The sequence below is a fragment of the Sphaerodactylus townsendi genome, linkage group LG15, assembly GCF_021028975.2.
Source record: "Sphaerodactylus townsendi isolate TG3544 linkage group LG15, MPM_Stown_v2.3, whole genome shotgun sequence".
NCBI classification, from domain to species: Eukaryota; Metazoa; Chordata; class Lepidosauria; order Squamata; family Sphaerodactylidae; genus Sphaerodactylus; species Sphaerodactylus townsendi.
The window spans coordinates 14735607-14759376 of record NC_059439.1 but is presented as its reverse complement, the minus strand read 5'-3'; the positions used below and the strand labels follow the sequence as shown (position 1 = coordinate 14759376).

The 23770-nt window shown below is 46.5% G+C and overlaps 1 protein-coding gene across 1 annotated transcript; it reads left to right on the top strand.

The window, feature by feature from the left end:
* The first annotated feature begins 2817 nt into the window (after positions 1-2817).
* Positions 2818-11759, top strand: HOXB13 (homeobox B13). Its single transcript, XM_048517782.1, has 2 exons — positions 2818-3499; positions 9793-11759. The coding sequence occupies exons 1-2, from the start codon at positions 2914-2916 to the stop codon at positions 10077-10079; spliced, it is 873 nt and encodes a 290-aa protein (XP_048373739.1). The 5' UTR covers positions 2818-2913; the 3' UTR covers positions 10080-11759.
* Positions 11760-23770: the final 12011 nt, after the last annotated feature.

The window sequence follows — 23770 nt, the reverse complement described above, 5'->3', positions numbered from 1 at the left end:
ACCATTCCTTTCTTCTTGTGTCTAATCTCATTTTAAAAAGAAATATTGGCATGTCTGTTGCCTTCCAGGGTGTATGTAAAACAAACTGGGTATCCATTTCTGTGTGAAAACCCTGGGTTCCCCCACCCCCTCGCAATGGGCAGCGACCCCAGCAACAGAATACAGCGGAGATCTCTGCCCGCATTCTTCTCAGAAAAAGCGCAGTTTGGTCCAGGCTGATCTAAAAACCGTAGTTAAACTTGTTCGGTGTTACAGTTACTAAATAGGATCTAAACCTGCAGCTAAAAGGCGTCACTTCCTTTGTGCCTTCAACCTGTTGATTCAGTTTGTGTATTATTTATTTTTAAAGGTCCTATTGAAGTAATCCTTTATTTAAGACTTTGGAAGGCGGGTGTGGGGGGATCCTTTATGTATTTGTCTATCCAGCTGGTTTAATTTCATTTGTTTGTTTCCAATACTTGTTTGGAGCCCTCGCAGGAATGTTACCAAATAAGTTGGCACTGTAAGGATTTATTTCGTGCAAAAAACAAGATCCCCCCCCCCTCCCGCAAGTCAGATTCAGAGCCGGTGAACTCAGGTGACTCCCCGCTTCCCCCCCCCCCCCCCAATCTTAAACATTCTCGGTGAAATGTCTTAAACATTATCGGTGAAAACCCCTAAGTGTGTTCCTCTGGCTCTGAATACTGGAATGAACGGCTAAAAACTTAGGATAGAAAAAGGCAGGGATTTATAGTTGGGGAAGGGCTAGGCTAAGTCCCCCTCCCTTGTTTTGCAAAAGTGGTGGGAATCTATCATTCAAAAATTGCATTGTTTGGGTTTAGATTTTGAAACACTGCTAATGATGTCACCAAGGGAAATATTAACCCAAATAAGAATGGACCAGGGACAGCAATGGATCTATAGCTATGCAAACTCATCCTGTTCACCATTATATCATGGAATTAGTATTAAACCGGGCCATACAGCATGCTATATTTTGCTGATTGGCCCTAAACAGAGATGGGTATTTACTAGGGCCAGATGCAATGATTTCCCTTCGGCTCTGCACTGTGGTAGATTTAATAAAACACCATATTCTAATAGAATCTGTAATGTATGTCAAACAACTGTTGAAACTTGGGGGCATATTTTACTTGACTGTCAGAAGTACGATGTGTTCAGGAAGGACTGCTTTCCTTTAGCTGAACCTATTGATAATAGGAAGTCAAGAATGGTACAAACACTTAATTGTAATGATTTTCCAATTTCACAAAGCATTGTGACATTTTTTGGCGAGAGTTTTAGAGAAGTGATTGTTCTTATATCATCCTCAATAGGTATATAGGCCCCTTCCGCACATGCAGAATAATGCACTTTCAATCCACTTTCACAATTGTTTGCAAGTGGCTTTTGCTATTCAGCATAGCTAGGAAGTGCACTGAAAGTGGATGGAAAGTACATTATTCTGCATGTGCGGAAGGGACCATAATGTATGCCAAATAAAGGTGAACTGTCTGACTGTCCCCCCCCTTCCCCCACACGACTACCCTGAGAACCTGTACAACTCGGGGAGGGGTGTGTGTGCCCCTACAGAATGACATAACTGAATTCATTCGGCCTTTCCACAGCTTCCATTTGCAAATATGCTCTCTCTCTCTTTTTTAATTTAGGAGGTGGGAGGCAAGAAACCCGGCACTGAGAGGGCTGCGAGTCTTTTGAACGCTCTCCTGAAGGGGAATTGATCACAGGAGGGGAAGGAAATAGTTAGATTCGAGATCCCGAGCCCCTGAGAGGCCAGCTAGAGTTTTGGAGAAGAAAGTGTTAGTAGGTGTGTTTGGGAAAGCAACCACAGCCGTAAGAGAAGTCGAGTGGGGCCTCTCACGAGCTGGTAGAAAAATTGGCACAGTTTATCTCCCTCCCCCTCCCCCGTGGAGGTACAAAAAGGTAGAAGATCCCACTTTTGAATTCGCCTTATTTATTCCACTGGAACTGGTGCCAGAGCTGGAGGGCATCTCAGTTGCCCAGTCGAACAGGCAGTCCTTTGATAAGGAATCCTGCTCACGTTTGCTCAGCGAGGTCCGCCCCCCCCCCCCCGTGTTTTTCGGACTGCTCTGCTCCCTAGTCCAATAGGGGAGGTTTGGGGTTCGGTTGATGTTGCAATGCGGAGTGACTTGAGCTCAACCCACGTTTCTGGCTTCGGCCCGGTTTCCTAAGCCCCGAGAGGGCTCTCTTGCAACAGCTTCGCTTGGTGCAACCCGTGCAAAGGATTTGGTGCAAGGGGATATTTTCCCCTCGGACCCGGGTCTCCCCCGTCCATCAGCGCCTAGACTGACTCCCACAATCCTCTCCTCTCCTCTTTCTCGTGGTTGAAGAGGCAGCCTTGTATGGCAGGCGACCCTTTTCCGAGCAGCGACCCCATTTCCTTCCCACCGAATCGTGTCCAATTCTATTTGGCAGATGGAGCTAGGGATCTGCCCCCCCCCCCCCGCCCCATCTTGGCAACTGGAAGCATAACTCGGGCAGGGGGGTGGGAGGTGGGGACCTCCACCCCCTTTTCTGGTCCTAAGTTAGTCACATGTGCCCCCCCGCTCACATGCCCACCCCCCCTTCCCCGCTGTCTGTTGCCAGAAAAGAGGTTCCTCGCATGGCTCCCCCTCCCTCCCCTCTCCCTCCCGCCTCCCCCTCCTCCCCGTGTCTCCGGCGGCGGCGCTTCGGCCAATCAGCGCGCCTTTCTGGGCCAGCCACGTCCTTTGCGTCGGGGGGGGGGGGGTGGAGGTGGGGGGGCAGAGAGAAGAAGGAGCGGGCCAGCTCCGGGCGGGAGTCGCGGCGCCGCTTGTGGGGCGGACGGCAGCCCTTGGCAGACGGTCCCCGGCCCGGCCCCCGCGGTGGCCCACACGCCAGGGCGCCCGCGGGCGGCACCTCGGGGTGGGCTGCATGGACCCTGAAGGCGTCTTCGGCGAGGCCCGCCGCAGCCTGGACGAGGCGCCCCCCAAGGGCATGGAGGCGCTGCTGAGCCCCGCCGCCTTCGCCCCCAGCCCCTCCGCCTTCCCGGCCCCCGACGCCGCCGCCGAGCCCCCCACCAAGCAAGGCGCCCCCGGCCCGACGGCCGCCGCCACCCCCTTCTACGGCTGCTTGGGCAGCGGCTACTGCTCCTACCGGGTGGCCCGCGGCTCGCTCAAGCCCTGCCCGCCCCCGCCGCAGGCCGCCTACCCGGCCGAGAAGTACCTGGACGCCTGCAGCGCCGCCCCGGCCCCCGACGACTACCAGGCGCGCCCCGCCGCCGCCGCCGAGTTCGCCTTCTACCCGGGCTACGCCGGCCACTACCAGCCCGTGGCCAACTACCTGGACGTTTCGGTGGTGCAGACCCTGGGCGGGCCGCCCGGCGAGGCCAGGCACGAAACCCTCTTGCCCGTGGACCCTTACCACCAACCCTGGGCCCTGGCCGGGGGGTGGAACAACCAAATGTATTGCCCCAAGGAGCAAAGCCCCGCCGGACACTTTTGGAAATCGGCGTTTGCAGGTAACCGCGTCGGCTTGTGCCTCCGGAGCAGCGGGGCTGGCTCCCCCCCCTTTCCCCCAGCCCCCTCTCTGCTGATTTAGTAGGCCTTAGGTTGGTTTTGAAAATCTGGATTGGAAATCTGATCAGGAAGGGGAGGGGGGGCTCGACCAGACTGGCCGCCTCTCCCAGGTGGCACAGGTGGGAGCTGGGAACTTTGCCCATGCTCTAAGGCACTCCATTTCTCCGAAACCCTGAGCTAGACCTTGCAGCGAGGATTCCCAGAATGTATTGCCTGGCAGTGTTGTGACTTTTCTTTTCGATCTGGTTATCGACTTTCGGAAAGTGTAATGAAGGGTCGAATAACTGGGCACCACATATATGAATCACACACACACACACACACCACTTCTCCTTCGGGTTATATTAGAAGTTGGTTCCTGCGCACATTGCAGGTGTGATACTGGTGGTGTTCTTACTATAAATTACACATTTGGTTAAACAAGTGGGTGTGTTTGTGTGTTCCTGGGGGTTGTTTAATTCTGGGGAATCACCCAGGAACCTTGTGAATCCCATTGACCTGATCGCTTTCAAGCACAAAATGACCATGGCAGGTTAGAGATGTTCCAATCCCTCAAGCCGCCTCGCTTTAGCACAGAAAGGTCCATCAGCTACAGAAAAGAGCCACCGTGGTTCCATTTCTGTGAGCTCCCATCCTGGAGCTGTGGTGCAGCAATAACAAAGATGGCAGTGTCTCTGAACATGTGCAGAGTCCCTTGCCACCGAGTGGCTCACACTGATTTGTGTGTGTGTATGAGGGGGGGTGGGTTGCAAGTCAGCCAGCATAAATCCAGCGCAGACCTGTCAGCCCCACAGCCTCACATGTTATCAATTCAGCTCTGGCCTCAGTAATTCAGCCGAGCCTCTAAGGAGTTGCAAAAGTTGTCTGTGCGAGCCAGAAGGTTTGGATTTCCTACCCCTCCGCTTTCCCTCTTTGGTCCTTCCTTTGTTTCTTTGAAGGTGATAGGATTTGCTGGACCTCAGTTCTTCAGATCTGTAGAAAACAAAGCTTGTAAGAGAGCAGTTAAACAGGTCTACTCAGAAACCTACTCAATTTGATGGGGTCAGGATTACGCCCAGGGAAGCGCTTTTAGGATTGTACTCTGAGTCCCTGGAGGGTGTCTAGGATGGTTAGGTGGAGATGCCATTAAAAGCAGAATGTAATACCAGTACTAGACACTGTTGCTGTTGTCTCTGGAGATGGAGGAGGACTACTTGAAGCCTTTGTTTGGCCTGGAGATGCCTTGTGGCAAATGAGGCCCAGCGCAATGAATAGAGATCATGGCCAAGGAGCCAAGTGCATTAAAAGATTGAAATGGAAAGATCGACCCCCTCTGGAAGGTGGCTCTTGGCCTGGTGTTACGAAGAAACACTGCAGAATTTTGAAAATGGACAGTGCCTGAGTTTGAAATTAAGGCCCTAGAATATTCCAAACAATCTATATCAATCTGATCCCTAAACATAGTCTAACGTTAATCTTTATGGGAATGTTAAGTTAGAATTTAAAGAAAGGAAATACATACACAGATGTTTTTAAAAGCCTTCAACAGATATTCAGTGCAGCCCCTGATATTGCACTCACCACACTTAACTGGTGAGTAAGTTTGGTGAGTCTTGTATCAGGGGCTGGACTAGATAGCTATTGGAGGTTCCTCCCTGCTCTTATAATCAATCCCACAGTTCTTTGCAAGGTGACTGCATCCTGTAATTCGGCAAGGCTTTGCCACAAGGGGTCATGCAGCCTCTCTCTGCAGGCTTCCTCTAAGACAGCTCTGGCCCCTTGAAATCAATAGCTACAGCCCTCTAAGCCACCTTCTCAAGTTCCGGGCCTGTTAAATTCCATTCGATTTCTTGGGTCTCAGTGCGCCTTATGGCAGCCAGATAGGAGACATTTTAGGAGTGAAGCTGCTCTTTGAAAGCTTTTTCTGAAAAAATGATTGACGCACCGCTAACCACAACAATATTATAAATATATAGCCATACATTCTGCATGCCGAGGCACTCCGTGAAACCCAAACGATTGCATACTCTGCCGTAATTTTGCACTGCAATGCTAAGCAGAAATCCATCCTTCTAATTAATGAGCTTAAGATTGAGCTGTGAATTGTTTCCATAAACAAAATAAATGTACCAGCTCCATCATCCAGTATTATGATATTGAAACATTTACATTTACTCAAGCCTGTGCAAGAAGCAACATTTTATTCCCCACTAAGCAAATGTGACCTCTGTCACAATTCTGTACCCCAACTGGATAACCATTGCTAATTTAAAGAAATGTCATTTATTTTCACTGAATTCAACTTCCAACTTGACATTTTTAAAGGATTTCAGGTGACTGTCCAATAGGAACTACCTCCAGCAGGTAATGAAGCAGTGCCTTCCGGGCTGCTTTAGCGATAATAATTGATCCACATTTATCAATAATAAATTTACGCTTCATTACGTCCTGGAATGTGGTTCAGGACTCTGGCTTTTGGCCCTGAAATCAACAGACGAGATCCCTCCTGTTGTTTAAATGAGGGCTGAGATTTCCTAGAAAGTATTAGAATGTTTTATTAATAGGCCTAAGCCACAATATATGCAGGCTGGCTTCAGTCACATCAATTACTCCATTGTACTGCATATAACCCAAATCAGCCAGGATCTAAGCATGCAAGTCATTTTGAGCCACTGCATCGCAAATACTGTGTGTTCCTTGGAACAAGATATCGACAGCATTTTAAAAATGTATTTTCAAAATGCTGCAGATCATAACAATACTTCCATTCACTGTTAGGTATGATGTTACATTATAAGGCCCGAGCAAGTACTACACATTTTCGGCAGCACATAGTACAATCTTCAGTGTTTCCAAATGAGCTCCAAAACACAACACAATGTTGGTTTCAAAATTATTCATTACTGCAACATATACTTCTGAATTCTGTATTACCCAGTATTATTACTCTGTAGCAAAAAAAGGCACAGCGCCACACCATTAAAATGCATGAAGCGTGCACAAATGTGTTCTCGAAGGAGGCTTAAGGGGGAGAATTGTGAATTGTGTCCTAGTGCTTTGATTCAATTATGCATGAAGTGATTACTATCACTATCAGTGCAACTTATTAAACTGTGAAATGACTAATTAAATAAATCCAGAGCCTGCTCCAGTCCAATAATATGTCAAAACAAAGCGTAGTGCTGTTGTGTGTGTGGTTTCCTCGCTGCACAACACAGTATTATTGTGTCACTGGACTCCCAAGGGTGCATAAATATCCAGTATAAATATTTCAGTAATATGCAGTGCTGCGTAAGATCATTTACTGCAAGAATGGAGCATTATTTGTTAGAATCTAAGCAGGGAAGCATTCTTCCAGCAAAAAATCTCTGGCCTATAGCCAGACCTGATGACCCCATTCACCCACAGTATAACTGTCCAGGAAGTTAGTAACCAACACCATCTTTCTGGTGAGCTTCCTCAACCATGTCAAGAGAAAGAGTATTTTTCATTAATGCCTCCTATCTAGTGGAATTGTCTCCCAGAGGTGATGCATAAAGTATTCCAAATAAGATCTCTCTGCCAGGCACGCAAGATGGAACTGAATTATCTTTAAAAAATATATATATCAGCAGATTTTGATATGTGTGCCATTGTGATACACGTGACCTTTTGTAACATTATTTGGGATTTAGGGTGATGAACTGTGTCTTCTTATTGTAACTTGTAGTTCATGGACTTTTTGCTTGCAGAACTGTGGAGAGGCAGAAAATAGTAGTAGTTGTGTAGTGGTACTAGCAACAACACCAATAGGGAATATTTGTTTAGGTGGTATGATTTCCCCTTCGAGCAAAGCTGCTTTAAAGTATTGCTTCCAGTTAGAGTAATAGGCATCAGTTTTTTACGCTGAAAATATAGCACTTGAAAGTGCTAATCTCAGCTGGATCATGCCCTTATTTTTTCTAAAGGCTCACTTAGCACGATAGTATATCATGGCATCAGAAGTATCAGGAACCAGATGTCACACCTAGTACTGCTAGGTGTGAGCGAGGGACATATACGCCTACTGCTGTTGTCTCTCTCCCTCCCCCAAAATATAGACCTTAATTCACAGACTATTGTTATGTGTTTGTTTTAATTTATTTTATTTCACTTGTATTCCGCCCTTCCCTTCCAGGACCCAGGGTTGGCTTCCAACATATGATAAACAATAAAAAAACACAAACTAAATTGCCATTACAGCTAAAATCTCCAATGGCGGCTAGTCCAGTCACCTCAAATATACCAAATCCCTGAACCATAAAACAGCTAGCAGGAATAGAATACTACATAATTCTAGGTAGATTTTCAAATGAATGCAGCTCTGTTCTATAGATTGGTCCTCATCAGCAGGAGAACTGTGATTGGAAAAATAAAACTCCACCTGAAACAACATATCTGCGACCTCAAATTGCAACTGTTATGCTGCAGTTCTAAGAATACTTTCCCGGGAACAAGCTCCATTGATTAAAATGGGATTTATGCCCATCTGAGTATCGCTGCTTAGGATTGCTTGCTCAAATGGAATACATCATTATGTACATTTTGGGCTGGAACTATTTTTCCAAAATAGAGAGGGATTGAGGACTTGCTCTATCCAGGGAAAGAACCAGGTCTTTTCTTTCCTAGTTTTGCTCTATCCAGGGAAAGAACCAGGTCTTTTCTTTCCTAGTTTTGCTCCTTTTGCTATCCTGGTAATATGGATTTAATTGTTTGCATACGCTTTATGTGCATGGTAACACTGCAGTTTCTCACTCCAGCAAGTTAAAGTTGTCCAAAAGACCAGTACTTATTAATACTCAAACCTGCAGTATATTATCCTAGAGTACCAAGATGCAGTATTAATCCTGCCCCAGCAGTAATTATTACTATGATCTCTGCTGGCGCCTGGCGGCTTTGGCCCACTGGGGCTGGCTGTGAGTAGCTTGGGTAGCATTAACAATTGCACAAAATCAGATGATTGCCAATACAGGCATGGGTGCATGTTGAAATCTAATTGGGAAAGTAAGTTGTGTGCATGTGATAACTGATTAAAACGCAGAAGAGGACAAAACAAAATCTTGCCGCAGTCATTGTGGATATTTTGGTTGGACTTAGTACTATGCAGTATCATATGGATTTGTAGTATACTATGTAGGGGGTAGTACTACATATGGTACTCCTATGCATTGGTATTATTAATAATACTATTGTATCGCTATTATAGTATGTTCTGTAGCATTATATGGAGTTTGTTTTTGGAGATTGTTGATATGAGATCTCCGTTCTTACTACTCCCTAGTACTGCTAGGTGTGAGCGAGTCCACACACACACACACACACACACACACACACACACACACACACACACACACACACACACACACCCCCTAGTAATCAGTCTTATTCAAGGATAGATATATGTTGGATATCAAAAACCTTAAACATCATTATAGAGAGTATACATCATTTTAGAGAATATACAACCATAGATAGATAGATAGATAGATAGATAGATAGATAGATAGATAGATAGATAGATAGATAGATAGATAGATAGATAGATAGATAGATAGATAGATAGATAGATAGATAGATAGATAGATAGATAGATAGATAGATAGATAGATAGATAGATAGATAGATCCAAGTAAATGGAGTAGCTTTTATACAATATGCTGCTCCACAAAAACAATATTTTCAGGATTGAGTCTGCAATTTTTGTCTCTTCCGACCTTTTCTACAAAACACTTGTTACTTTCCCCTTAGAAAGTGTGTATGCGGCAGACAAGAGACAGATAAGATAGGCGACCCAACCATAAACGCAAGTTACTTGCAAGTAAATCCTATTGCTCTCATTTGGGGTTTGGGAATCACACTCCATCGCTGGCAATTCACAAGCCACCAACCTGCACCCAAACAGACTTCTTGCCCTACCTCTCGTGGCTGACTTCAGCCAGACTTTCCTTCCAAATAAGCGATCGGGAGTTCTAATAGCACAGCCACAGAGAGCCCTTTAGCAAAGTCAAACTGGTCAAAATATAATATTTAAAAAATGGAGCGAGCAAGAGAAGAAAGGGGAGAAATGTTCTCTTTTGGAGCGAGGTGGGAATTGCGCGCGAGTCAATTTCACGCCAGACAAAGAAACTGCAGTCAATGTCATTTCCTCCGAAGCCGCGGTTTCTCCACCAGGCCCGCCGATCTAACCCTCAACTCTCTCCCTCTCCTTGTCTGTCTTTCTCTCTCTCTCGCTGGGCAGAAGCCGTCGGCCAACACCCCCCCGAGGGCTGCTCCTTCCGCCGCGGCCGCAAGAAGAGGATCCCTTACAGCAAAGGGCAGCTGAAAGAGCTGGAGAAGGAGTACGCCAGTAGTAAGTTCATCACCAAGGACAAGAGGAGAAAGATCTCCGCCGCCACCAACCTCACCGAGAGACAGATCACCATTTGGTTCCAGAACCGGAGGGTGAAAGAGAAGAAGACCGTGGCCAAGGTCAAGAGCACCAACAACGCCGGCAGTACTACCAGTAGTAGCAGCGGCACCCCGTGAGAGGGGACTCAGACCAGACAGAGCGGGGCGGAGAGGGGGGGCGGAGAAGCCCCGGGGCCTCCCCACCGCCTCGTGTGAACTAGAGAGGTGGAGGGGAGGAAAGGGGGCCGAGGAACCCGGTCAGACTCCTGCTCCTACTCCTCCCGCCCGCTCCCGGCTCCACCTCGGAGGAAGCAGACGAAATTCGCACGTCCCCCCCCCCCCCGGACTGGGCGCTGCTCACCTCTGGTCTATTTTCTAATTATTATTATTATTATTATTTTGCCTGTGTTTTTGTTCCGCGCTTTCCTCGAATAATTTAAAAAAAAAGAAACCCCGATTTGCAAACCAAACAGCCGGCGATTTGAGAACGCAGCAACGCTGTGGTTGTGATGATGATGATGATGATGATGATTATTTTGATGATGATGTAAGGGAGGGGGGGAAGCAAACCGTGTGCAATGTGCCATTTATTTTTTATGGATTTTTTGCCCCCACCCCGTCGGTTGCCGCCTTAGCTTCAGCGCGATGCGAATTGTATCCTTTTTCCTCTTTGTATGGAGTTCAGTGATTTCGAGCTGCTTTGGGGGAGGGTGGGGGGGAAGCGACGGGCAAACAAAAGGAGAAGGGGGCGGGGGTTTGCCTACAATCGAACCCGATTTTAAATAAATTCTCCCTAATCAGAACGGCTGGGCTGGCTTCCGGATCCATTTGTCAACCGCTCGAAGAGAGCTTTCCACCACCCAACAGTCTCTTCGGCCCATGAGAAATATTGATGGGTATTTTTTACTAGGGAACATATCTCCAGTTTTATATATGCAACGTAATCTACGCCGTAGGGGGGGCTTACGCGTTTGAGAAACCATGTGTACGATACTATGTATGTATATTAGGAGTGCATGCTTGCGTTGGAAGATGGACCACCGGATTATTTGCTTTCTTTCTTTCTTGTCTTGTTGTTGGTTTGATTTGGTTGGTTGATCCCACGGCAATCGATTAAAAAAAATGCCTCGGTTGCCTCGATATGCATTTGCTTACTACCAAAATTTCAGTATAAGTGCCTTTGGGGGACACTGAAAGAGGCGGGAAGTGGTAGACACCGGGTGCAATCGTAAGCAGGTCTACTCAGAAGTAAGTCCCATGTCACTTAATGGGGCTTACTCCCAGGAAAGTGCCTTTAGGGTTGAAGCCAAAAGCTACTACAGCTAATATAATCCTAATCATGTATGTGAGGCCAAAAGGGCCTAATTCCCTTCTAAGCCTTAGGCGGAAGGAAAAGACTAACTCAAGAGTTACTCCTCCTTCCTTCTGGGGCTGGCTGGCCCTTCAAGACTCAGGCCTTATCGATTGACGGTTTGGAGCCGTGCAGCTTAATTCTAGGCAAGTTTACTCAAAAGTAAGTCCCCTTGAATTCAGTGGCGCTTACTCCCAGATTACTGTGCATAGGTTTACAGCCCGATTGTATGCGTACAACACATGGGAAATGGGTTGATATTTCAATTGGAAACGACTGTTGACTTGGCACTTGTTTCTCTGCTCCTGCAAATATTTGGAAGGTAGTTTACGTGACTCACCTTTGTGTACGTTTCTTTGGAATGTTTTGGACGGGGGAGGTCTGGGAAAATATGTTCTGAAGTCTGAGTAAAACAGATGCTTCTATGCAGCGATACATAACGGTAATAAATACTTCTATGACTGCTACTGCTATCGTAGTGCTGGTACTGTTCTTAAGGACAAATGATTTCTCTGCGAATTTTTAACAAGACAAGTGTCAGATCGAAGGAAGTGGCGAGGGAGAGAGGCGAAAGAAATACAACGAGGGTGCAAGCCTGGTCGATATGTCCATCCTCCAGCATAAAGAAAATAAATTCAATCGGAATATGTGGGTTTGGCTTCCAAGGGACGAGATGGAGGTGACTTTCGAAAAAAAGTCTTTAGCCAGATTACTAACTGTACAAAATATTCTACACATGTTTGTCCCTTGATTTCAAAGCACCTTAGTAGTCTACCCCCTACTCACGTTTTTCTTGCTCTCTAAGCATGCAAAGCCTTTATTGGCATATAAAAATTACAAAACCACAGCCTAAAATGTATAATTAAATCAAAAGTCAACCAGATTTCTCGCGGATGCTTAATGGTTGCTCTCCATGTTTTCCTTGCACTGCTATGCCCATTGCACTCGATTCCTCCCTGGATTTCACGTACTTTACGCCAATCAGTAAACCCCAAACAGCAATTCAACAGTCATAAAAGAAGGGACTGCGCAAAATCCATTAGTGGAAAGTTTGTTTGGCTGTGGTTATGCAGAATCTTGCTACGAGGAAGAAAGAGTCAGAGAACCAACAGTTGGCTGGACAGGGGGAATGTAAGGCAGAAAAAAAATGGAATGGAGGTTGTTTGGATAGACACCTCCACGTCGTCGCAAAGCAAGCGCTGGAGACGTTTCCGGTCACCCATTTCGCTCCTACTCCACACCTCGACGTTGTTGAACGATTGTAAACCCAAACAAAGCAGCTCTATGTTATTTTCAGCCCTGCAGGTTTTCCCTCTGTCTCCCCTCTCCTCGGCTTTCTCCTTCCCACCCAATAAACTCCACTTGTGTCTGCCATAAAATAGGAGGTTTACCCCTCACCCCCAATATTTACAAAGGATCCGAAGTTTAAATACATAAAACCTAATGGAAGGGCCCCCGCCAGAGGACTTCCATAAACAGGAGAAACGGAGGCCAAGTTCAAGGATAAGTAGTCTGTCTGTCTTTTCTTTGTTTCTTATGCTGGGGAGAGTTGCCTTTTTCTAAAGAAGAGAAGGGAAGTGTTTTGGAAATGTAGGATTTTTATAGCCAATATCATGTTCCGTTTTTTCTGGCATGGAACTGATCGTGGCTGTTGGGAGTAGGGAGGGCGGCTCTCTCTCTCTCCCTCCCCCCCCCCCCGCCTTTCCCCCCGCCATTCATGTCTTGTGTGTTTTATTAGTGATTTCATTGGGAAGAAATTCTGTTCATCGGTCGGATGTAACTTCTGGCTCTTGAGACTGACGCTGGAGAAAGGGTGTAACTTGAGGATGAGGCTGGGGGTCTTGGTGGGGAGTAGATTTGAACACGGCTGATCCAAACTCTGGCGCTTGCTATTTGTAGTTAGCGGGGAAGGAGGAGCCGTTTCCTTGCCACAGTAAATCTAGGTTTAACTTTGACCCTAGGTCGGCCACCTCCTTGCGTTGACCTTGACACTGGCCCCCACCTCCCTTTCCCCGGAAAAGGAGGTTCTTAAACATCAAAAGAGGGGCTATTCGAGATTTCTTCCAACAAAGCGCTTGGCAAGAGTGGATTCGCGCGCCACCTTCCGGTCAAGAGAGTCAACGCACGCCGTTAAGGCCTTTCGCTTGGCTTCTCTCCGCAGCTCGTAGCACGTGTTCCTGCGCAATTGCATGCGCATTTGAAGAAGAGCTTTGCCTCTAGTAAACAATGGTTTACTAGAGGAAGAGAAGGGGGAAGACAAGAGGCCAGGGAAGAATGCAGTCCTGTGCAAGAAAAAGAGACATTCTGGACAGTATTACCATCCTAAGTAAGGCTAGGCAGAAATAAATCCCATTTGGAGGGCTTTCTCCCAGCAATGTGTTTTTAGGATTGCTGCACACAGTGGACTGGTATAAAGCAGGATTTGAAGGATTAAGACCCGGAACGGACTTTTGACAGACAGTAATAGTGCAGAAATTAGAGAATAATGCACTTTCAATGCACTTTCAATCCACTGTGAAGCTGGATTTTATTGTGTGGAACGGCAAAATCCACTTTCAAACAATTGTGAAAGTGGATTGAATGTGCATTATTCTGCATGTGCGGAAGGGACTGCCAGTGACTCTCATACTGTACCTACACTTGTTTATATTTCTGTAGTCTACACCAGTGTTCGCTAGGCTGATACAATTCACCCCCTCCTCCAAATGGTGTGGATGAGTCTGGGATCTCCTGGCCTTCAACTGTTCAGTGAACTCAAAGGTTATTGTTTGCACATTGTGGTGATCTAACTTCTCACATGCTATTGCTACTGTTTGCCACAGTTTGTTGATGCTGTGTGTAGGGTAACGACTAGTAATGGTAATAATGCCATAGTAAGTGACTTGAAGGCACTTAACACAGAGAGAGCTTCTGCTATTGCTTCCTGATCCTGTGGTTTACAACCAGTGGTAGAAGCCATTAAAATGCTGCGTTATTGTTGCTACTGCTTGCCTCCTCTGTTTCTTAACCATTACACAAATGCTACAAGGTAATTTGCTGTTCACTTGCCAGTTCTTTCTCTTAAAAAGCCATTATCCCCAGGGAGGAATATCAACCATATGATATGAACCTCAGACCTAAATGACAACAAGATTTTAAACTGTATGGAATACTGGCCTATGTAGATTCTCTTGAAAACCCAATTGTTTAAAAATCTCAGTTTGGAGAGGATGTTTGAATCCAAATATCTGGATTTTTAAAAATTCAGATTCCTACTTAGTGCCATTGAACTGTGTCTGTGTGAATTGTATATTCAATTTGGCTCTTTGCCAGGTGAGTATAAGATTTATTTTAAGTTTCTTTCTTTCTTTCTTTCTTTCTTTCTTTCTTTCTTTCTTTCTTTCTTTCTTTCTTTCGTTCTTTCTTTCTTTCTTTCTTTCTTTCTTTCTTTCTTTCTTTCTTTCTTTCTTTCTTTCTTTCTTTCTGTTCCCAAACATTGTTTATTGCAGGCGCACAAAGTATAAAGATTTATTTACCAGGACCCCTCCCCCACAATCTCATGAGAGGCGCCTCAGATCGATAGCCCTTCCTCGCATCCATGACAGGACTTCATAGTGGCTGTATTACTCTGAAGTATTCCCAGTGCTTGAACCAAGGCGCTCTCCCTTCTTTCCCCTCTCCCTCCTCCTGACAACCCACATTCCAATAAATTAAACACTCTTTAAATCGCTGTTGTTCAGTTTCCTAATTTGCAAGTTACACTGAGCTGCATGCATTGAGCTTCACTTTAGAATCCCGGGGGGGGGGGTGTGGGGTGTGTGGGGTGTGTGTGTGTGTGTGTGTGTGTGTTCTCGTTAGCCTGTGGTTTTAGAAGCACGCCTGAAATTCCTGTAAAAAATCCTTCTAGGGAGATACGTCATGATCCAGAATTTTCCACCTACTTTTTCTTTAAGGATCCCTCTTCTCAATCCCCCCCTCCAACTCCGGGGTTTCTCCCCTTCGCTCCCGTTTGCTATTTTACTCTGTCTCCACTCCCCCTCCCCTCCCATTCCCCCTCTCTCGCGCTCCCCTCCTTCCCCCCCATTGAGCCACCGCTGGCTATTTCTTTTAACTCCCCCCCCCCCCATCAACTTCTACGTCTCTGACTCTGTGAATGAGGCTTCGCGGAGACCTCCCAGGGTCTAGTAAACAAGGGGGTGGGTGTCTGGTTTTTGTTGTCAAGTTCAATGGCAAAACCGCCTCCCAGCCGTTTCCGGAGAGAGAGAGGAGATCTAGCTCAGTTCTTGGAAACTGACTGCAGAGAGGGGCTTACAAGGGGGAGGGGCTCGTAGATGCACAAAATTTTTTTGCGGGGGGGGGGAGGGTCCCACAAGCAGGGAAAAAATTACAATTTCAAGTGAATGAAATCTTTTTAAAAATTCCTTTTTGATCCCCTTTGTTTGGACCTGGAGTGGTTCTCCTCTAAATGAACCACCCTCCAAAGGCTACGCTTGCCCGCAAAGCCCTATTAAACTCGGTGGAATTTAGTCCCCCTGTTAAATTCCATCGAGAATGAATGGATCTTACCCGCAGTGCTCGCTCACGCTTGGCTGGGAGGAGCAGGGAGCCTTCGGAATGGCTTCCTCGCTTCTCAACACTGTTTAAGTCGGTCCGATCAACCCAGTCAATCCCAGCCAGACTGCGGGCTGCTCTGGGCCCGGCTTTGTTTGGAAAGGGCGCCTTGCTTGGAGAAAACGTCACCCTTGGCCAGGGACTGGAGTCCAAATCCTTGGGGAAAAGAAGTCCTGTTGGATTAAATAGGACATTTTGATCCAATCGTGTAGCTGGATCAGAGCCGATATTATCCCATTCTGCTTTTCAGATATGTTCCTTAGCTTCCCCTTAGTCAAGTATGTAGTATCAGGGTAGCAAGATTATGGATGAGGGATTTGAATGGGGTTAGGGGTTTCCCTAGGGGTTCCTAAGGAAAACGAGTTCATTTATAACAATTGCAACTCGTTTTAAATATACTGTGCGGAATCCACTCAAGTCTGGATGCAGCAAGATGGACCCACCGAGTTTCTTTCATTCATTCTCGTCCAATTCCCTTTCTTATCATCTCCCTCATCCCATGTGGTCTCATGAACCCCATCCTGGTCTTTCTGGGTGGTCAAAAGGGACCCCTCCTTTTCATGCACTGGAAAGGGTCCAAACAAGGACTTAAAACCCCAGGTGCCCTGGAACGGATGACAGGTTGGCTTTGGAATAGGGTGCCCTTAGAGGGACTACATAATTCAAACCTAATTCCTCTGGACCCAGGGGAACCTTTGGAGCTCCCCCACCACCAATCTCACCAATCTCAACACATGAGCTATAAATGAAAACTGGGTGACTGCAGCCTCTTCCGCACATGCAGAATAATACACTTTCAATGCACTTTGCAGCTGTGCGGAATAGCAAAATCCACTTTCAAACAATTGTGAAAGTGGATTGAAAGTGCATTATTCTGCATGTGCAGAAGGGACCTGATTTATTTCTGTAATGTCCTGATTGAAGGCTGAGTCCAGAAACCATCCTTTCACTGCAAACCCTGGGGAGGTATCTGCCCCCTAAGCTAAGATGTCCTGTCACTCAACTCGAGAGCTCTTTGGAGGAGATGTCAATGTCATCATCATCATTATTACAAGTCTTCTAGAACATTTAAGCTGATCAACTACATGAACACTACAACACCCTTTGTAAGCTCGGCAGCAAAGTTACGCAGCAGTAGTTGGAGCAGTCAATTGGAGGGACAGAGGAAAGGAGCCCTGTGACTAGAGACTAACAAATTAAAGCTAGTCAGTCAGACTAATTGACCAGCTAAAGGCCAACAGATTTGCAGTCCGAAAAAGAGTTTGATGTTGTCTAATTGCGTTCCAGATTGCACCGCAACAATGCTAGGAGCTAATAGGCCAGATCTTCACTTAGTATATTTTTACACAAAACCCCATTTAAGCAGCCCAAGGCTGAGTTCATCAGTCCCCCTTTTTACCCTCAAGATAACCTTATAAGGTAGGCCAAGCTGAGAGACTATGTAGACCATACAAGGTGGCTCAGAAACTTTATGTGGGAGAAGACGACTTCAGATTTATACCCCACCTTTCTCTCTGGTAAGGAGTCCCAAGCCAGTTTACAAACTTCCCCTCCCCACAACAGACACCTTGTGAGGTAGGTGGGGCTGAGAGAGTTCAGAGACAACTGTGACTACCCCAAGGTCACCCAGCAGGAGTGGAAAACAAATCCAGTTCACCATATTAAAACCCACAGCTCATGTGGAGGAGTGGGTAATCAAACCTGTTTCTCTGGATTAGAGTCCACCTGCTCTCAACCACTGCACGAGGCTGCTTCCAGATCGTACCCAAATACTTGAGCTGCTGCCCCAAAGAGTCTGTGCGGAGTAGGGGTTAGAATGTCAGATTAGGGTCTGGAAAATCTGGGTTCAAATCCCCCTCTGCCATGGAAGCCAGTTGGGGGACCTTGAACTGCATTCACACCCTAACCAACCTCACAGAAGGAGGAGTTGGATTTATATCCCCCCTTTTCTCTCCTGTAAGGAGACTCAAAGGGGCTTACAAACTCCTTTCCCTTCCTCCCTCACAACAAACACCCTGTGAGGTAGGTGGGGCTGAGAGAGCTCAGAAGAACTGTGACTAGCCCAAGGTCACCCAGCTGGCATGTGTGGGAATGCACAGGCTAATCTGAACTCCCCAGATAAGCCTCCACAGCTCAGGCAACAGAGCGAGGAATCAAACCCGGTTCCTCCAGATTAGAGTACACCTGCCCCTTAACCACTACACCACTGCTGCTATTATCATAACAGGTTGTTGTGATAATATCTGAGAGGAGAAGAGAATGCTCTAAGCACCTATGAAGTAAAGAAATAAAAATACCCTGCTCCCAACACTGCTAGTACTACTGGGACCACTGCCCAGTGGTGGGATTCAGCAGGTTTGCACCACTTCGGCAGAACCGGTTGTTAAAATGGTGTTTGTAAAGAACCAGCTGTTAAATTATTTGATTCCAACCCCTGAACCGGTTGTTAAATTATTTGAATCCCACCACTGCCACTGCTCCCAAAGAATCGTTTGCACAACCAGGCTTCTCTGAATGTCTCTCATCCCAAACACACAACCTACAATTCTGCTCAACTGAAATGTGTGTACCAGAAATGTGTGTGTGTTTAATAGTGTGTGTGTTTTGCCCTAGATATCCAGAGCAGATCTGCTGTCCATTTAATCCTTTGAAGCTAATGTTTCCTCGCCTTGGGATTTCCAGTAGCCCAGTAAAAAGGCCCAGGGGCTTCTGCTGGTTCCCTTCCTGTACAAAAAAATAAATAAATAAATTCAAGGCTCAGAACCAGAAGGTGTATAAGTTGCGTTGCATTCTCCCTGCGCCAAGAAACCCCGGCCTTTTACACCTGCCTGATTCAGAAACAGGATTGGCTCCCTCCTTCCGCACCCCGTGACCACCCGCCCCTGGCTTTTCTTTGTGCAATTTAATAGGTTGTACCGGTTTCAGCCATCTTTCTTCTTGCAATGCACCTTCTCTTGGTTTATGTCTGAATGGCCTTTTTCTCCTATTGGTTGCAATATTTTGCAGCCCTTACTGTGCCTTATAATGCAGATAGCCAGCATGCTGTAGTGGTTAAGTTGTCCGACCAGGACCTGAGATAAACCAGGTTTGAACCCCTACTGGTGCTATGGAAGCTTGCTGGGTGATCTTGGTCCAGCCACACATTATTCTCAGCCTTGATCCTGGCAGGTATTCGGATGGGAGATTTCCGAAGATCTCTTGCCTTGAAAACCCAGTTGCCATCAACCAGCTGTGATGTAACAGCAAGCCCCTTCCGCCCCCCCCCCCAACCAGTTCAGTCCACTAGGGAGAGTTACTCTAATCTAAGCCCATTTGTTTCAGTGGGTTTGCTGGAGCAAGTCTGCACAAGATTGGGCTGTAGGTCTACTTAGAAACACAGAAGCATAGAGCTGGAAGTGACCTCAAAGGTCATCTAGTCCAACCCCCTGCATAATGCAGGAATTCCACAACTACCCACTCCCCACCCCCCAGTCACCCCTATATGCATACAGGAAGGAAAAACAACAACCTCCAGGAGTGGTTCTGGTGGGTTTTCCAGGCTGTGTGGCCATGGTCTGGTGGATCTTGTTCCTAAGGTTTTGCCTGCATCTGTGACTGACATCTTCAGAGGTGTATCGCAGAGGGTAGTCTGCAGCCACAGATGCAGGCGAAACGTTAGGAACAAGATCCACCAGACCACGGCCACACAGCCTGGAAAACCCACCAGAACCAGTTGAATCCAGCTGTGAAGCCTTCGACAACCTCCAGGATGCCTGATCAACCTAGCCTGGAGGAAAATTTCTTCTTGACGCCAAAGTGACCTTCCTGCCATCCCTCTCAAGATCTGCCTCAGGTGACAGAAACAGCCTTGCTGTCAGAAGGCCATCTAACCTCTGCTTAAAAACTACCGGAGAAAACCACCACCTCCCGAGGAAACCTGGTCCTCTCCATTCAGTCTGGAAGTTCTCCCTACTGTTTAGCGGGGGAGGGGGGGCACCCCTCTTCTAACTGCATTTCAGCCTTGCTGGTCCCTGTCTTCTGTAGCTATACCCGTGGCTATGAGAAAGGCAAACATTCCCCAGTGGTAAGACCTCGGTGATATAACCCTCACTTCCTCCCCTTCCCTCTCCCCCTTTCTTCTTTTGTTCAAGTTCAAGCCCACACCACAATGGTGGGGGGGAGGGAGGGAGGGAAGGGCTATTTGGGCGGCGAAGCGTTCTGCTATTGAACTTGTAAACATTCTTTGACCCCCGCAAGTATTTGTGGAAGAGGGCCTGAAAGAGACAAGGCCATTCACTGGGTTGGGGGAGGGGAGAAGGTGTGAGTAGGACAAACCCCCCCCCCCCCCCAACCAGGCATTTCAGCATCAGAGCAAAACCCTCTTTGGAGAGATCCAAGCAAGATAATCTGTGAGGCTTTCTGGTTCACAAAGGGGTGTGTGTGATTGTGTGTGTGTGTGTGTGTGTGTGTGTGTGTGTGTGACATTTTCCAGGCAGCGGCGTTTTAGGGCCGCTGTGCGGAGCCTGGATTGCAAAAGCGACGAGGGACCAACGCAAATGCTTGCTTGGAACTGGGATTTCAATGTTGCCCGCCTGCAAGGGCCGCTGGAACCTTTAGGTATGATGCAAGATTATTACATTTTGTAACGTCGGGTCCAGAACTTCCCTGCTTCGGCCGGCCTTCCCCTCCGAGAGTCCAACAAATCCTGTTTAACCCCCTGTTTTCTGCAGCCTGGTTTGCAGCCCGCATCAGGCTGCGCGTCTGGGCCAAAGGGGAGCTGCGCTAACAGGCTGCACGGTTGCTAAGCAGTGGGGACCGACCAAATCCTCCGGGGAGCTTTGCTGTTTGCGCATGCCCCGTTGCAGGAATTTGCGCAGGAGAACTTACCGGAGGACTGAGCGCCTTAGCTGCTAACTAGTCCCTAACTAGTTAGGGGAGGTTAGGTGGCAAACGTTGGCTATCCTTGCAAAAGAAGGCCCTGGAATTATTCTAGCTGGGATTTGGGGGTTCCTTTCTTAAGGAAAAGGCAGTCGCTTGCAGCCACGCACACCCGCCCAGGGAAAACGGCGCATACCCGTTTAGCAGCAGCACCAAAAAAAAAAAAAAAAAAAAAAAGGTCCCTTGGACAGTACAAAAAAAAATGGTTGGACGATTCCCCTGGATTTTTCCAAACAGCCTGCGGTTGATTCGCAGCAGCATCTCCCCCCATGCGTTTCCACCCCGCCAACTGCAGACGCTCGTGATCCGCATACGAATATGCACAATGCAGCAATCTCTCGCTGTGTTGTACATCCTTCTCTCTCTGCAGTGCTTGCAAATCCGTTTTATTTCCTTCTGCGGTTCCAAATCTGGGAGCTTCCTTGGGTTTCCGTACCCTGGTGTGCCAAAGCGTTTAACTGTGATGCCTTCTTCCTGCTCGAGATCTTAATAATAGGAATAACAGTAGTGATAATAGCAGTGGTAATAATACATACTTCCATCCGATCTATCCACCATTCACAGGGCGGGGGGGGGGGGGGGGTCCAGTAGGCCTGCAGCTAAGGAAGGGGGGCACGCTCCTCTAGTATATGTCTCGTCTCCCTTTCAGCCTTCAGATAAATTCTTGCTTCTTATCTTCAAAGATATCTCCTGAAAATTATATTCCTACCGTGAATAAAGCCTCCTCCCTGTGGCGTTCCTCTACCTTGCCTTAAAAACTCACAAGCAAACGTTTTAAGATTAAAACAACTGTACCACTTTCTGGGCTGGCTACAGCTGAGTCTGTTCCCCTTCCATCTCCATGCGCGATTTTTACTTACTCTGGAATTAGAAATAAGTTTAAAGTAGGAGAATTCGGAATAACCAAATCTGTTCCCTTCCCTGTCGTGGTTCCTTTATTGTTTTTTTCCATTTTAATTTGGAGCTCGGCCTTGAGGAAAAATGAATCCAGGCGCACACATTTTAACCGCTTTAACAAGAAGTACGTGCGGTCTAACACCAATTATCGCCTTATAATTTTTAATTTTAGAAGTTCCACTTTGGCTAGATCTTCAAGTTTCAGGTCGAACAGGTTTCATTATTATTAAAATGTTTCTTATGTTTGTCACTCTTTAGTTTCTTCCCAGGCGAAAGCAAGTGTTTTTGATCTGATATTAATTGTTTCCAGTTTGCATGCTTGGAATAAGAGGTTTATGTATTTTGAAACCGATGGGTTTTTTACAGAAGGGAATCTGTTAAAAAGTAGAGTTTTGACCAAAGTTCTCCCGATCCGAGTTTTGAAAGGTCAGTGGGAAAAAAAAATGGGATTTGAGGGCCAGCTTATACAGTATTTTCAAAACAAAAGCAACGTTATTTTTTATTTCCAGAATTTCCAGGACCAGAGTACATATATAATGCTTTTAAAAGCTGTCTTTTAACATTTTAAATTTTATGAAACAGGGAAAGAGGCAGCGGATTTATGGTAATTACTTCAGCGTGTGGGAAGGGGACACCCCAAAGCAAAACACATTCGGGCGATTTGTAACTTGTCACGACTATGGTGTACTTACGGTTTTAATTTTATGATTATGATTATTAAAACGGGAGAACAGTTACTGAGCATTTGGGAAATTCTCAGCAGCGACCTAAGTGAAATATGGGGAAAGGGTGTGTGCAGAGAAGTATAGAAAAACAAGCGAAATTATTCTCGGTGTTGGTCACCTCTGCGAATATGACCCCCTATTTTCCCTGTTTACATCTGAGTTTTGCATAGGAATGATACAGTGCAGTCCTACGCAGAGTGACTTCTCTTTGCAACCATGGATTGCAGTGGGCCTACCCCGGAGTAAACTTTATAGGACGGCGCTGTGAATCTCCTGCATTTCATAAGCCATTGGACGCAAAAGAAACGCAGGGAGGAGTGTACAAAAAGTTATGCCACTAGGATCGCGCAAAGTTCCCACGCAAAGTTACTCCACTGAAATTCATAGGATTGCTCTAGGAATCTACCAGCCACTCGGACTGAGCCGTTCAGTTTTCGCTTCGGGACTATCCATTACGATCTATATCATTCGTTTCGGAGTCAGCGAACTTCTTCAAACTTTATTTCTCCGCCGCACCAAACATCCTTCCCTTCTTCAAGCTTATTTTGCTCGTTTCCTCTCCCTTTCCCTCCTTCCGTTCATCCCCCCCCCCCCGCTAAATTTTATAATTTAAAAAATTGGACGCCAAGATTAGCGATAAAATGCTGGGATTAATTGTCGTGTGAACACTAGAATAAGCATTCCCGTTGCTGCCGGAAAAGGCCCAGGATTTGTGGAGGGTTACTGATCTTTCCCATGGCTAATGCAGAACATAGTGGTGCATATCGATTTTAATAATTAGTGTTAATAAAGACATGGAGATATGAAGAGAAACCCAGTGAAATATGTTTCAAATTCCCTGAGATTCCACACTGTCCATTCCAGGGCTATAGCATGCTGTGAGGCCATTCAATCCATTCCCCAATCGTGCATCCTATTATCCTCTTTCAGGAATTAATCCTGACCGATGAGGAAATGAATGGGTTTGTTGTGCGTGTGGGTGCCAAATCGTTTAGGCTGAGACTCTAGCAGGCTTAACTATACTTGAAATCAGTTATACTTGATATTCGATAAATATAACTGGTTTGACTACTATGTGAGACGGGATGCTGGACTAGATAAACCTCAAGTCGGATCCAGTGCGACTCTCCTTATGCTTTTAAATATGGTGTGAATAACCTACAGTGCAGCCCTATGGCCCCTTCCGCACATGTAGAATAATGCACTTTTAATCCACTTTCACAATTGTTTGCAAGTGGATTTTGCTGTCCCGCGCATTGAAAGTGTATTGAAAGTGCATTATTCTGCACGTGTGGAAGTGCAAAACAGAGTTACTCCATTCTAAATCCCTTTAAATGAATGGGGTTAAG